This window comes from Malaclemys terrapin, chromosome 6, assembly GCF_027887155.1.
Source record: "Malaclemys terrapin pileata isolate rMalTer1 chromosome 6, rMalTer1.hap1, whole genome shotgun sequence".
Lineage (NCBI taxonomy): Eukaryota > Metazoa > Chordata > Testudines > Emydidae > Malaclemys > Malaclemys terrapin.
In genome coordinates, this window is record NC_071510.1 from 29,721,519 (window position 1) to 29,735,668 (window position 14,150).

General features: G+C 39.7%; 1 protein-coding gene across 1 annotated transcript in view; it reads left to right on the forward strand.

Moving 5' to 3' along the window:
- The window catches only part of CNTLN (centlein), a 277,422-nt gene that overhangs the window by 143,653 nt on the left and 119,619 nt on the right, over positions 1-14,150 (forward strand). Inside the window, exons 10-12 of the mRNA XM_054033059.1 lie at positions 535-660; positions 10,728-10,849; positions 14,009-14,134. Coding sequence (XP_053889034.1) covers positions 535-660; positions 10,728-10,849; positions 14,009-14,134 — 374 coding nt within the window. The remainder of the gene's footprint in view (positions 1-534; positions 661-10,727; positions 10,850-14,008; positions 14,135-14,150) is intronic.

Sequence of the window (14,150 nt, forward strand, 5' to 3'; positions counted from 1 at the left end):
TATAAACACATATTCTTGTCTCTAGTTAGCCACATTATAGTTAATGACCATATGGTCATTATGGTATAAGATCTACTGTCTGTTGTATTTATATTCCTCAAGCATATTGTTCCTTCAACTTCACAGTGTGTTAAACTATTTCAAAGGGAAAAAAATCCTTTCCCTCTTGTTTCTGGTTGTCCTATCAAGTGTAACCTTGGACCCTTATAGAGCAATTAGACCAGCCTCTATCCCCTCCTTTGTAATGAGGTTTCTTGCATTTTTGAGTCTATAACCCTTTAGTCTTCCCTAATGGGACATCATTATTCTGAAAGAAACAATGTAAATGTAAATGAATATTCTCATTAACAAGTCACAGAGAAACCTTTAGTGGTAGCGCTGTGGTAATTCTGCTTGTTATTTCTCTGGTATTCCATGCAGGATTTTTTTTATAATTCATTATTAGTATTCAAAATTACTTGTTCTTTAATTTTGCATGTCTTTCATAATCCAGTGTTCCAACTAGTTCAACCATGTCCTTGTTTTATTCTCCAGGAACCACCTGTGAAACGTTCAAGGTCTCTGTCCCCAAAGAGCTCTTTTAGAGAGTCAGAGGAGCTAAGGAAGCTTAAAATAGCTGAAAAGAAGATTGAAAACTTAGAGAAGACACTGCAGCTAAAGGTGAACACTAAAAAACAACTCCTCTTTAGCTACAAGCTTTCATAGATATAGATATATCAAATGAAACATTCATTTAAAAAGTATAGAATGCACACATTGTTATATAGACGGTAACTGTGTTAGCATAAACTGGTGTTCTTCATTAATCCTTATGCTTAAAATGTTAACTTCTTAAATTGAATCTTGTGTTGATATTTCTGAGGCCCCAAATACCGTAAAATTGAAGATATTACATTAGTAATGCACATTGATTTGACAAATTTTCATAGCTCAGGTTTAGAAGGTTGCAGCATGAAAAATGTGTTTGTATGCTCTTAGAAATAAGTTGAAGCAGAACATAAAGGGAACAATTAAGATAGATAAGGACATTGATGAGATGCTAAATAAATAATTTCTTTGCATAGCTCTTCACCATGAAGGAATTTGTGGGAAACACCTACTTTTATCTGGTATTAACAGTAAGGTTCTATATTGCTGCAAAATCCTACCTCAGCGCCTCATCGTGGCGCAGCGGTGGCCCTGGCTGTCTGACAGCTATGGTAATGGGGCGTATGTCCTGGTAGGTCTAACCATGCTACAAAGGTGTCTGACTATTCAATCCAGGGAGGCGGATTGCTCTCTCAGAAAGAGTGCATCTCCTTCTCCTTAGAGATTGAAGGCAAGCTAAGCTTGAAGGAGGTACCCATGCCTGCCCGCCTAGCCAGTGGGATGGCTTGAAGTTAATGGCTAAAACAACACGAGTAAAGGGGTTTTAGTTCCCTGCGCATCATCAAACTGTTCTACGGTGGCGGAGTGGAAAATGAGCGACAAGAGGCTGCTAAAAATGTCAGGTGCTAGTCCAACATGGAAAAGGACAACCCTCTCTGTGTGTACTTACAATTGTAGGTTGCTAGCGAGGGAGGAAACATTAAACCATCTGATGGAGGAGAAGAAAAGGATATGATGCGATATCCTTGGTGTCAGCAAAACGCGATGAAAGAAGTTGGAAGTCAACTAGCAGATTGGAAGTGCTGAGAGGCTCAGAAAGGGAGATGGTGCTAGAAATGTTGGAGGAGTCGGATTTATCGTCAGTAAGGATTGGTCTTTGAAAGTTATATCATGCCAGCTAATATCATCACGTATTGGTGTGTTGCATCTTCAGATGGAGTCAAAAGCTACCCTCAAGGTCATCCAGGCCTACGCTCCCACAAGTGCAAGTGAGGACGAAGAAGTGGAAGAATTCTACGGAGAGCTTGAAAGAGTCCTCGGGCAAAAGTCCACTTACGCTGTCATGATGGGAGATTTTAATGCCAAGGTCGGGCAAGGGAAAGCTGGTGAAAAGTTCATAGGGAGATACGGCAGTGGCGAAAGGAATGAAAGAGGAGAAAGGCTGGTAGCGATGGCAGAAACGAAAGAACTATATGTAGCAAACACCTGTTACAAAAAGAAGACCGCAAGAAGGTGGACGTGGATCACGCCAAACGCGAAGAGCAAGAATGAAATCAACTATATTTTAGTAAATAAAAGGTGCATTGTTCAAGACGTCTCTGTGGTACAGCCTTTCAACACCGGCAGCGACCATCGCCTGCTTAGAGTGAACTTGATTTTTGATGAAGCGGTGGAGAAGAAGGCGTTACAGATGGCAAATAGGAAACAGCGTCCAAAGACATTCGATGAAGCAAAGCTGAAGAAAGTGATATCTGGGTTTGACTGGAGCCAGACGGAAAAGTGTGATAAGGACTATAGCATCTTTGTTGACAAGCTGAGACGTTGCATAAAAGCAGCTGAAATTGAAAAGCTGAAGAATGCGAAGGGAAGAATCTCGAATTAAATGAAAAGCTTGTTGGAGAAGCAGAGAAATATGAAAAGGAGCTTGGATAACAACCTCGAGTACTCCATTCTGTGCAAGCTTGTATGGCAAAAACTGAAGGATGACTTTGAGAACTTCCGGAAAGAAAAGCTCCTCAAAACAGCTGAATTATGCAAGAGCCTCAAGACATGCAAGTGGGAATTGACACCGTATAGATTGAGCATAACAGCATTGAAGAACAAGGATGGAGAGACGGTAATCAATAGAGCAGGGATGGAGGAGGTCTGCAAGGACTTCTATACAGAACTGTTCAAATCAAGAATCAACGTCCTTCTCCCAACACTCCAAGAGTCAAAGAACGCATCCCCCCAATAATTGTCAGCGAACTCCGAAGCGCGCACTATACCAGACGAAGAAGGGAAAAGCTCCAGGCAAAGATGGAATAACGTCAGAAATTATTTCTGCAGGAGGCAAAAAACTTTGGAAAGCCCTCACTTTAAGATTCAGTCGACATCTTGAAGAAGGAAAAATACCATCAAGCTGGAAGGAGTCGAACACCATCTTGTTGCACAAGAAGGGCGATCGAGAAAATTTTAAGAACTACCACCTTATATGCCTGCTCTCTCACATCTACAAGCTCTTTACAAAGGTGATAAGAAACTGACTCTCGCAGAGTATGGATGAACAACAGCTGAGAGCGCAGGCAGGGTTTCGAAGAAATTTTAGCATGATCGACCATATATTTACCCTTAGCCAGCTCCTAGAAAGAGCAAAGAAATACAAACTCCCACTGTGCATTGCTTTCATTGACTATGAAAAGGCCTTCGATAGCATCGAGTTTAACGCAATATTAAAGGCGCTACGAAGACTCGACAAGAAAAGCAGTCAGGTCAGCCTGAAGATGAACCCCTGCAAAATGAAATACGTGCAATCAGACGTCTTACGAAAAGCCCGAATAATGGTAACAGGAGAAGAAATCAAAGAAGTGGAACAGTACATATATTTGGGCCAAGAAGTTAATATGCACCAAGACCTAAACGGAGAACTCTCAGAAAGGATTCGGACAGGGTGGTGGGCGTTTAATTCCATCAAGGACGTCCTCAAAGAAAAATTGACAAGCTCACACATACAAATATCTTCAATTCAACAGTGCTGCCAGCCATGCTGTATGGCAGTGAAACGTGGGCACTGACGAAGAGAGAAGAGCAGCGGCTGTTGGTAGCTGAAAGGGCAATGGAACGAGCTATGTTGGGAATTTCCTTTCTGGATCGCATCCCAAATGAAATTATCAGAGAATGCAGCGGTGTGAAAGTTATTGTCGTGAAAAGCAGATATAACAAGATGCGATGGGCGGGCCACACAGCACGGCTCACGGACAATAGGTGGACCGCAATCATTGCTGAGTGGTACCCACGAGAACAGAAAAGACCACCTGGTCGGCCATCAAGAAGATGGGAAGATGACTTTGTTAAACGTTTCGGATGAACGTGGAGAAGAAAGGCAAGAGTGCAAGAAGAATGGTGGATGTGTTGTGATCGGCACAGTCTTAAGGACAGCTGAAGACTGATCGAACCAAGTGATCCTGGTGAAGAGATTTAGGTATCATAAGAAGAGGTGCTCGGACAAACCCATCAAGGAAAAAGGTAAAAGTCACCCGATCCAGATAGTATACAACCAAAAGTTCTGAAAGAATTTAGGAATGAAGTGGTTATGCTGATATAAAAATATGTACACTCTCATTAAAATCAGCTGTTATTCCAGAGACTTTAGGGTAGCAAATATTGTACTTATATTTAAAAAGTGTATTTAAGGGAATTACAGACCTGTAGGCCTTTACATCTGTACCTGGTACATTGGTTGAAATGATCTTTAGGAATATGAGACATATAAAAAATCATGATATAGTTGGTGTGGCATTGTGCCCCATATTCTTCACAGTAATATTGTTATGATTATGGCATAACTATGATGTATTTTATGCAAGATGGGTCATGTAAGATATCATTGAAAAGGTTATGATCCACAATATGATTATCCTATTTGTATGCCTGTATCATTTTGGTATCTGAAATTAGGAATATTGTCTATGCATCTATTACAAATGTGTTTACACGTGGGGAATGCCCATTAGGCAGAATGCAATCAGTCTAGATGGCTGGCTAGGAAGGGCCATTAGGGAGAACAATAGGTCTTAGAAAATGCTAATCTCCAACTGGGGAGCCTTCCTGAGGACGCTACAAACAGCCTCCAAGTCATCGCTGCTGTGTCCCTTCAGGGGCATGTGACCAAATCTCCTGGTAGTGGACTCCATCTTGGAATACCAGTGTTTTTCCACTGACCAGGTGTAGGAACCAAGAGGGGAGACAAAGGGTTCCTGCCATATACAAAAGCTATTTAAGGCAGGGGAGTGACATCATTATGGTTCTTCACTGACTCCCCACCCAAAGGAGACTGCTGGAAACACCTGGGAACAAAGACGGGACTGGGGGAGAAGGGCTGAACCCAAGCTAGAGGGATTTCTAGCCCGTGAAAGGAATACCTGGGGTTTTTAAGCTGCAAGCAAGTGAGCTTTCCCTCTAGAATATCTGCAAACTGCCTAAATCAATAATTAAGGTGAGAACTTGCTACTCATATCCAATCTCTTTAGTATATTAAGCTTTGATTGCGTTTTTGTTTATTTGCTAGATAATCTGTTTTGATCTGTTTGCTATCCCTTATAATCACTTAAAATCTATCTTTTGTAGTTAATAAACTTGTTTTGTTTTGTCTAAAACCAGTGCATGGAAATCATAACTTGGGTCAGAAAACCGTGTATATTCCTCTCCGCATTGAGGGAGGGGGCGAATTTCATGAGTTTACGCTGTACAGTTGATATAATGTTGGGTTTTCAGTCCGGGGTTGGGGGTGCACCTTAGGAACTGGGTGGTGCCTTAGCTGAGCGTTCCCATGCTGAGCTGATCTCGGCATCTGTGTGTAGCTGCAGGTGGGTGTGTCCCTACCTGTATGTTTGCTGGAGGGGGCTTGAGGGCCTGTCATAGCAGTACAGTATAAAGGGAGCCCAGGCTGGTGGGTCAGGTGGGCTCAGTGTACCCCAGTTCCAGGTGGCACCCCTTGGGGAACCCATCACAGTTGGGTCCAACCAACCAACACCGTTTCTTCAAAGAGAAATCAAATCTCGCTAATATATTGTAATTATTTGAACTGGCCGATATAAATATTTGGTAAGATAGAACCAGTTGAAATTCATCTGGGCATTTAAAAGGCCTCAGAGAGTCCCACAAGCCACTGATGAAGAAACTAAGTATCCGATAGATTGAGAAGCAAAGAATTGTCATGGATCAGAAACTGGCGAATAAATGGTCAGTTTTCATGATGGCAAAAGGCTAACAGCAGCATGCCTCAAGTGCTGATATATTTCATAATGATCTGAAAAAGGGGGTGAACAGTGAGTGTAAACCAACAGGCAGGGAGACATTCACTCACATATACTCTGTCAGAAGGCAGGGACCCTAGGGGATTGGTGTTTCGCTGAGTGAACACATTCTTTTCCCCTCCCAGTGGCTGGCAAAGAAAATGTTGTAGAAGACGATTATAAGTCAGATACTACAGGACCAGTACAAGTAGTCTCTGTTCAGGAGATAGTGTTAGCTGTTGGTAGATCTCCAGAGCAGGGATAAAGAGAAACTCAATAACAAATGCATTGTTGTTGGACTGAGAGAAGGTTTGTTATTTTCTTTTTCACCAGTTACACTTGTGGTCAGAAAAATATGATTAGGCAAAACCCCAGTCATGCTTGTTGTTCTGGCACGGGCCCAACAGTATTGGTACTCAGAGTTCCGGGACCTTAAATAGAAGTCTCCTGACTTTTGTATATTTCCACTTGTGCTATTTGCCATGTCTTGCATTGAGCTGTGAAAGTGTATAACAAAACCAGGTCTGCTTATGGGCATGGCACATTGCTTTCTATCTGGGTACATGTATCGCTCTCACAACTGTTGTACTTGAACACCTTTGTAGGAATAGATTCCAGCATCCTAGCAGCCATCCAACAAAGAAGTTACCATTATAGAAACATAGTCTTTATTCTTCCTCCTGAACATATCTGAGGAAGGTAGTGACATTCCCCTCTCTTAGAGATACAGTATCACCATTTTTTAGACTGGTTTCAAAGTAGCAGCTGTGTTAGTCTGTATCCGCAAAAAGAACAGGAGTACTTGTGGCACCTTAGAGACTAACAAATTTATTTGAGCATAAGCTTTCATGGGCTACAGCCCACTTCATTGGATGCATATAATGGAACATATAGTGAGGAGATAAATATATACATACATGACATCTCCCACCTTTTCATGTTCTTTGTATGTGTATATATATCTCCTCACTATGTGTTCCATTCTGTGCATCCGATGAAGTGGGCTATAGCCCACAAAAGCTTATGCTCAAATAAATTTGTTAGTCTCTAAGGTGCCACAAGTACTCCTGTTGATTTTTTTAGACTAAATGTTGATCGCTTGGAGATAAGGATGCAAGTTTGCCACCAGAACCATATCTTAGGCCTTGTCAACACTTAAAATGGTTTGCTGGTGTATGTGTATGTGTATCTATATCTCTGTCTCCAGTTCTCCAGATGGAAAAAGCAATTCAAACTCTTTTCTTCTGCCTAAAATAGTGGAAGAAGGAAACAGTAGATATTCTATGTTAGGATTTTAGTAACAAATTTTATAATCTGAGTCTCAAAATTCATTTCAGTCTGCTTGCATAGGAAAATTATTACGTTCACTCTTATGTAACATCTACAGTAATGACCTGATGGGGGGAGCAACATGCTAATGACATTTGTAGATTACATTAACTCATAGGTATTCTAGACAAAGAAATGATACAAAAGGACATGGTGTACAGGCTAGAAATGTGGGCAGAAGATGATAAAATGAGATGTAACTTGGAAAAATGAAAGATACTGTGGAGAAGAGAGGAGGGATGGTCTTATGATTAAGGCACTTGCTTGGAAATCAGGAGGAGATCTGGGCTCTGTTCTTGGCTGTGTCACAGACACCCTGTTTGACCTCAGGCAAGTCACTTAATCTGTATGTTTAATGAGTTGTTCAGAAGCTTAATTCACAAATGTACTTTGAGATTCTCATATGAAATATGATGTAGCAGTGCAAAATATTTGTATTAATCATTTGTATTATGCTGAAAAAAAACTGTGGGGTGATAGGAGACAGGAATTAAGCTTGAAGTCTGATATGGCAGCAAAAAAGGCCAAAAGCAATTTTGGGCTGTATATGCACAAGGAACTGGAAAAGTAAAAATCTCACTCTATATGCCTGTGGGGGTGACTGTATCTGAAATATTGTCACTTCTTGGCACTTCATTACCAGAAGATAATGACAAATTGGAGTTGTCTCAGTGAAGAGCTGCACAAATCAGTAAGAACTGATTTATGAAGAAAGATTAAATGCCTGATTCTGCCATTCTTATTCTCACTGACGAGTACCTTAAGCAATGGGACTGCTTGTGGAGTACGTAACTAAACCACTCAACCTGAGTTAGAGTGGCAGAATCAGGCCTTCGGGGGGGACTGTAACTGTACAACAATTAGAAGGGGAATTACTTACGTTGGTACTAGAGAGTATAACTAGGAGGAATGGGATGAAATTAAAAGTGGGAAAATGCAGACTGAGTATCAGGAAAAATGTTGACAGATTTATTATACTTTGAAATAGTCTCCCAGTGGATACTGTGGAAACCCTATCTATCACTTGGCCCATTTAAATCCAAAGGGCATACATAGCACTAGAAAATATCCTGTAGAGAACAATCCTGTGTTGGTAGGGAATAGAAAAGATGATTGAAAGGTATTTTTATCTCTAATTCCTATCATTCTGTGGTAGAGGATTCTTTCAACCTTATTCATTCCAGATTAAATGAAGATTTATGCCAGGAAATTTAAACATTAAAAAAAAAAAGATTGAAAAATTGCTTGATGACAGCAATTCCTGCAGGCCTTGCAGTTTGTCTAAAGTGGGCGTTGTAAGCTGTGACTCCAGAGGACCTTACAAGCCCCACAAAGGTGGACTTTTTACTCTGACTTCCTCTTTTCTGTTTACTATTCTGAAACTAAGGTCTCTAATGTAGCTTTCCTGCCCCTCCCACTTGACCCCATAGTAGTAGCATGCCTGCTATTCTCTCATTATTGCCATCCTCTTCTGGGCCATGCAGAATTCAAAAGTGTGCAATGAGTCATTCATAATTTATGAAGCTGTGAGTCATTGGACAACGTGCACTTTGCAAAGGGTGCATTAGGCCATGGCAAAATATGCACCAGACTGCTATATGCATATAACAAATACATACTGTTTTGGAAGCCCACTGCCAAAGACATCTCAAGGCCATTATTATATGTTTTTAGAAATTTTTAGGGCTAGATTCTCAAGGCCCCAAAGCTGCATAAAGGGGCTAGAAATAGGGAGGATCTTGTCATCTAAGAATTACCCTAGCCATGCGGGAATTCTCTGCTGGTGTATAGATGGCATATTTATTTACACCACCTGCATGCAATGGTATGCAGGGTTATGCCAGGAGCATGAAAGAGTTGGCCGGATTGCTACTACCTACTGGCATTCTGCAATGGCCAATATATTGTTGGGGCCTATTACCAGCTATGCTAGATTAGAGCAGCACTCAGGTCTGGTGCTGGCAAAGTTCTGGGCTTGACAATTGGGCACCTGCAGTTGGCTTCTTTACACTCCCCCACTTCCTGTACCCAGTAGACGTGGGCACAGCAGAGAATCTGGATCTTAGTTAATAGTTTCCTGCAAAAAATGAGGCTTTGGGAATCCTACAGTCTGTACATTAATTAGCGTTTTAGTATTAATATGATAACTTTAAGTATTTTGGTACATGAAACTTCAAAACCAGTGAAAGGCACTTTTACTCCTTCAGTACTTATAGAGGATTTTGACATTTGCAGGTTAATCTGTTTCGGTTGTTCATATTTTTGACACTTCAACTGGAAAATGTTTTAACAGAGAACAGTGAATTCTGGCTATCTCTAAGCCGGGTGGTGTGTCTTGCATCAGACATTCCTAGAAAAATTCTAACTTTAGATGCAGTGTGGCTTCTGAAGTCTCAGTTGGATTGTGTTTCCATTTTGAGTATGTGTACTGAAAAATCAGGTTGCTGTTGGGAAGCTAGCTTCAGCATAAATATGGAGAGACTAGCACTTCTCTATACTACTAGCCATGTTTTATTGTTAGATTTAATTTTTATTGTTCACAGCTCTAGGTGCTAGAATATCTCTTATTTATTGGCTCATACCGAAGGTATTCCCTGTTCTTAATCAGTACACATCTACTAATAATGTATTTTGATGATATTGATATGAAGGGGCAGGTGCTGCAGTCGCTCTGCAAGCAGAACTCCCATTGAATTAATTGGGAATTCACTGCATAGTACAGCAGAAGAATTGAGACCAAATTTTACTACAAATTACTATTAGTTTAATTTTGTATTACATTGTAGGATTTAATTGGTTCCATTCTGTAAGAAGTCACTTAAATGCTCTTGTATTATATTTATACCTATGTTTATTGGGGATGCAATATTAAGGTGCGTAAAAACCTTGCTTGTATGTAATCCTGGAATATAAATCAATGCATACTCCTTTTTTTCCCCCATTCTGTAGAATGAACTGTGTTTTCCCACATGATCACGGTCATATTAAAGCATGGGTCAATTTTTTCCCCCTACTTTTCCTGCTTGAATACTGTATAAGAGGTCAGAGACTAGGTAATATAAGAATAAATGTAGATAATGGGTGAAATCCTGGCCTCCTTAAAGTCAGCGGAGTTTTGCCATTGACTTTAATGGGGCCAGGATATGTATAAAACATATAAATGCTGAGTAGCCCATAATATTAACAAATGTATTTTTGAGTAAAATACAATGGGGAAAATCCCTTTTCAGCCTATATATTTCCATGTGTACTAAATCAGTGCCTCTATGAGAAAAACATTAACAGCTTGGGTAGTAAATACTTGAAACTGTTTAAGCAGCATGAAAAATGATGAGATGCCATATTTACTTGTAAGTAGTCATAGCAAACCAATTATTTGAAACTAATTACTATGATTTTCAAATTTTCTGTTTAAATTTCTTAAGTTCATAAAATTGTATGTGTAACAATTGGAATTTTAGCTTAGTCATGCCGTCAGTATAGAACTCTCCATTACATTTTACCAAACTCTTACTTTTTCTGTTTGGTGTTATACAGACCCAAGAAAATGATGAGCTAAGAAAAGCCCATGAAAAACGCAAGGAAAGGTTGCAAATGTTACAGACCAACTACAGAGCAGTAAAAGAGCAATTAAAGCAGTGGGAAGAGGGCTATAGCAAGTAAGTTACATAGCTCATTGAAAACATGTCACCTAAATATTAAATATGAATGAAGCTATCGTATAGGTGTTCTAAAAGTGAATTTGATTAAAATGAAGTTATGTGATGATCAAGTCTATATCCTTTATTAAAACAGAACACGACATACAATCGTATGATTAAATTTTAAGATTAAATCATAAAAGTAAAATGTCATGAATTGACATCTTTACTTACTTTGTTTAAGTTCTCATTTTAAGCTTAACTGCTGGACAAAGGTTTGATAGGGTTACTTATTATGCCTATCTAATTCCCCATGGGTTTAATTTGTGGACTGTATGTTTGTCAGTTTCTATAATGGAACAATTGCTTTTTATGTTACAAACTATATTTACAAATATATTTATTAAATAATATACAAATAATAATCCCTCAACGAAACACTGAAAAATTCAAATATTAAAAAAGGATATTAGGATTGACTTTAGTTATTGAAAGGGGAAAAAACAGCATATGCCTCAAAAAGTAGAATATTCACCTTTGCCAATCAACTTTAAAGATATTATTTCTGGTCATTCTTGAAACAAATTGTTGATCATATTATAATTGTAAATAAAACTAAATAATGAGAATATTAAAACTCTGGCAAGTACAAGTTTTTAAATGTTTGAAAATCCCACCATAATTGGCAAAAAGTCTCATTCTAAAATCTGAAAATTATGCCTAAAATCTTGTGTGTTAATTTAGGGACATCTGGGACTATAGATATATTACAGTATTTCAATTTTAGAAATTTTAAGGGCTGAAGTATATAGGCCCTGTTACAGAAAAACTTTTAAGCAGGTGACATTGGGACTTAACTTGCTTAAAGTTCAGCATGTGCTTAAATGCTTTCCTGAAAAAGGATGTTTTCCGTTATCAGGGTCTTGGTTTGCTCCTATTAATCTTGATAATGTCTAATGAAAGATTCATGGTCAGATTTTCATTGACACTAGGGTTTTGTCTGCCCTGCAATGTAAGCCCAGGTTTAGTAGAACTTGAGTTAGCAGACCAAGGTTTGTTAACCTAGGCCTCGAGTGTCTACATTTATTTGTAACCCCAAGTTATGAATTGTTGAAATCTGGGTCCCAAACTGGAGTTCCAGCATATGCATTGCATTATGTGGGCTTGAGTCCAACCTCCCATATGCCAGACTTTCTAGTGCCCTCCTGAAATGTGGCCTCTGTAGCCTTTTGTCCGTGACATAACTTGACTTCTGGGAAAACTTGACTATCCACCAAACTTGGCTGTCCCAGAAGACAAAGGAAGTTTAAACTTGGGATTGTGGGATACTTTTGGCATGAGTCCAGTGGGGCTGCATCTACACTGCCAAGCAATATAACTTGAACCCCGTGGGGCCCTGGAATCCTAAGTTAGTATGATTTGTGTGTAGACAGAAGTAGAGTTCAAACCCTGGGTTTACACTGCTGTGTAGACCAGGGGTCGGCAACGTTCGGGGGCCAGTTTTATTTACCTGCTGACGCGGCAGGTTCGGCCGATCGCGGCCCCCACTGGCCCGGCCCGCCAGGGTGCTTACCCTGGCGAGCCGCGTGCCGAACATTGCCTACCCCTGGTGTAGACATATCCTAAGGCTCCATTATCTCTCTAATCAAGTAAAGAGGCCTTAAAATGTGTGTAAATGTAATTTACTCTCACTTTTAAGGCTGCTTTGTAGTGCCAGAGTGATATGAAGGGGTCTTAGTGTAAATGAGAATCAGGCATCAGGTATATCCCCAATTCAGCTATCCCTACCCCACTTTAGTAGATTCCCACTCCTGCACAATACTCTGTCTCCCTAGAAATGCTAGAGTATTTAAAATGTAAAAACTTATCGGGATGAAAAATTCTAAGATTTATGAAGTTATTCAGTACTTTGTGGTCAGGGTAGCATCTTTCACCAGTACCGACTTCCTGTTCAATAAATAAATGAAGCCGGCTGATGGCTGAATGGGAACATATTCAGGATACCCCAGGTTTCAGTGCAATCTTAGAATTCTTGGACGAGCAAAAAGGCTACAAATTATATTGCTTCTATAGCAATTCCTACCAGCTGATTTATAGAGAAGAGTTCTGGATGAAGCCCTGTGACTTGTCCTCCTGAATGGAGTTTATAAACGGTGTCTATAAAGTAAAGGCATGGCAATGGCCAAGACATAACTGTAGAAATTTAAAGTGGGTTAAAAATTAAGAAAGTCACACATTAAATCATTATTTGGTATCACAAGGAACCCCAAACCACTCCTGACATTTAAATTGTGTGTTAGGAACAACTCAAAATAAGCCCTTATGTAATTTCTGTTTCTCTGTAAAAGTTAGAGGCCTGATGCTCCTTTGATTCCTCAAGAACCTGCTGTTTGGATGGCAGCTGATGGGGTCCAATTCTCTTGTCAGTTGCACAATCAACTTCCATTGACCTCAGTGACTGCAGGAATGGTGGGGCCTTCCTCTCTTTTGTAGGTTATTCTTGCCTTGATAAGAATTTGGCACACAGTGAGAATGCAAAGAATTTCCGGCAGGGATAGTTTTATTTAATTGTTCTGCCTGGCATCATCGTTAATTCACAGTAAGGGCACTTAAGTGAAATAGAAGTTTTGAAATCTTTTCTTTTCTTTTCTTTTTCTGTGTTTCCCCTAAATTCAGCATCTCTCTTTCTGACACACACTTTATCGACAAGAATGGGCTATCAGTTTGCTCTTAGACTGGATACTTGTGCCACTTACAGATTGATTGACAAGAGGTGCTAGAAGAGCTGGTGGCTCATAACCTTTCCTGGAGACTGTGTACAATACTGTCACCTTGTACTTTCTGAGTGACTGAATGAGGGAGACACTACGCTCTGCCACACATCAGTTCAGAGCGTGCTGCCGTACCAGCAGGCTATCTTTTGGAAGCTATTTAATTGGAACTTTAATTTCGATACACCAGATTTTAGGAGTATTATCTAATAAAATTGAATTCAGCATACAAGAATCACATCCACTAGATGTAGCAATTTCAAGTGTGTGTGTGTGTGTGTGTGTGTGTGTGTGTGTGTGTGTGAATGACTGAGAATGAAAGAGAATCACCTTTTTTTTTCTTGTCAGTTTTAAAATGTTAAAATAAATGTTTATTTAAAACAAAAATCTTTTCATTTATTAGCAGGACTGAAAACACTAAAAGCAAACACCAGCGTGCAGATCCCCACCAGCTTCGCCAAGAAGATTCGGATGCTGTCTGGAACGAGCTGGCATATTTCAAAAGGGAGCACAAAAAGCTATTGATTGAAAAGTGAGTTTCCTTTTTA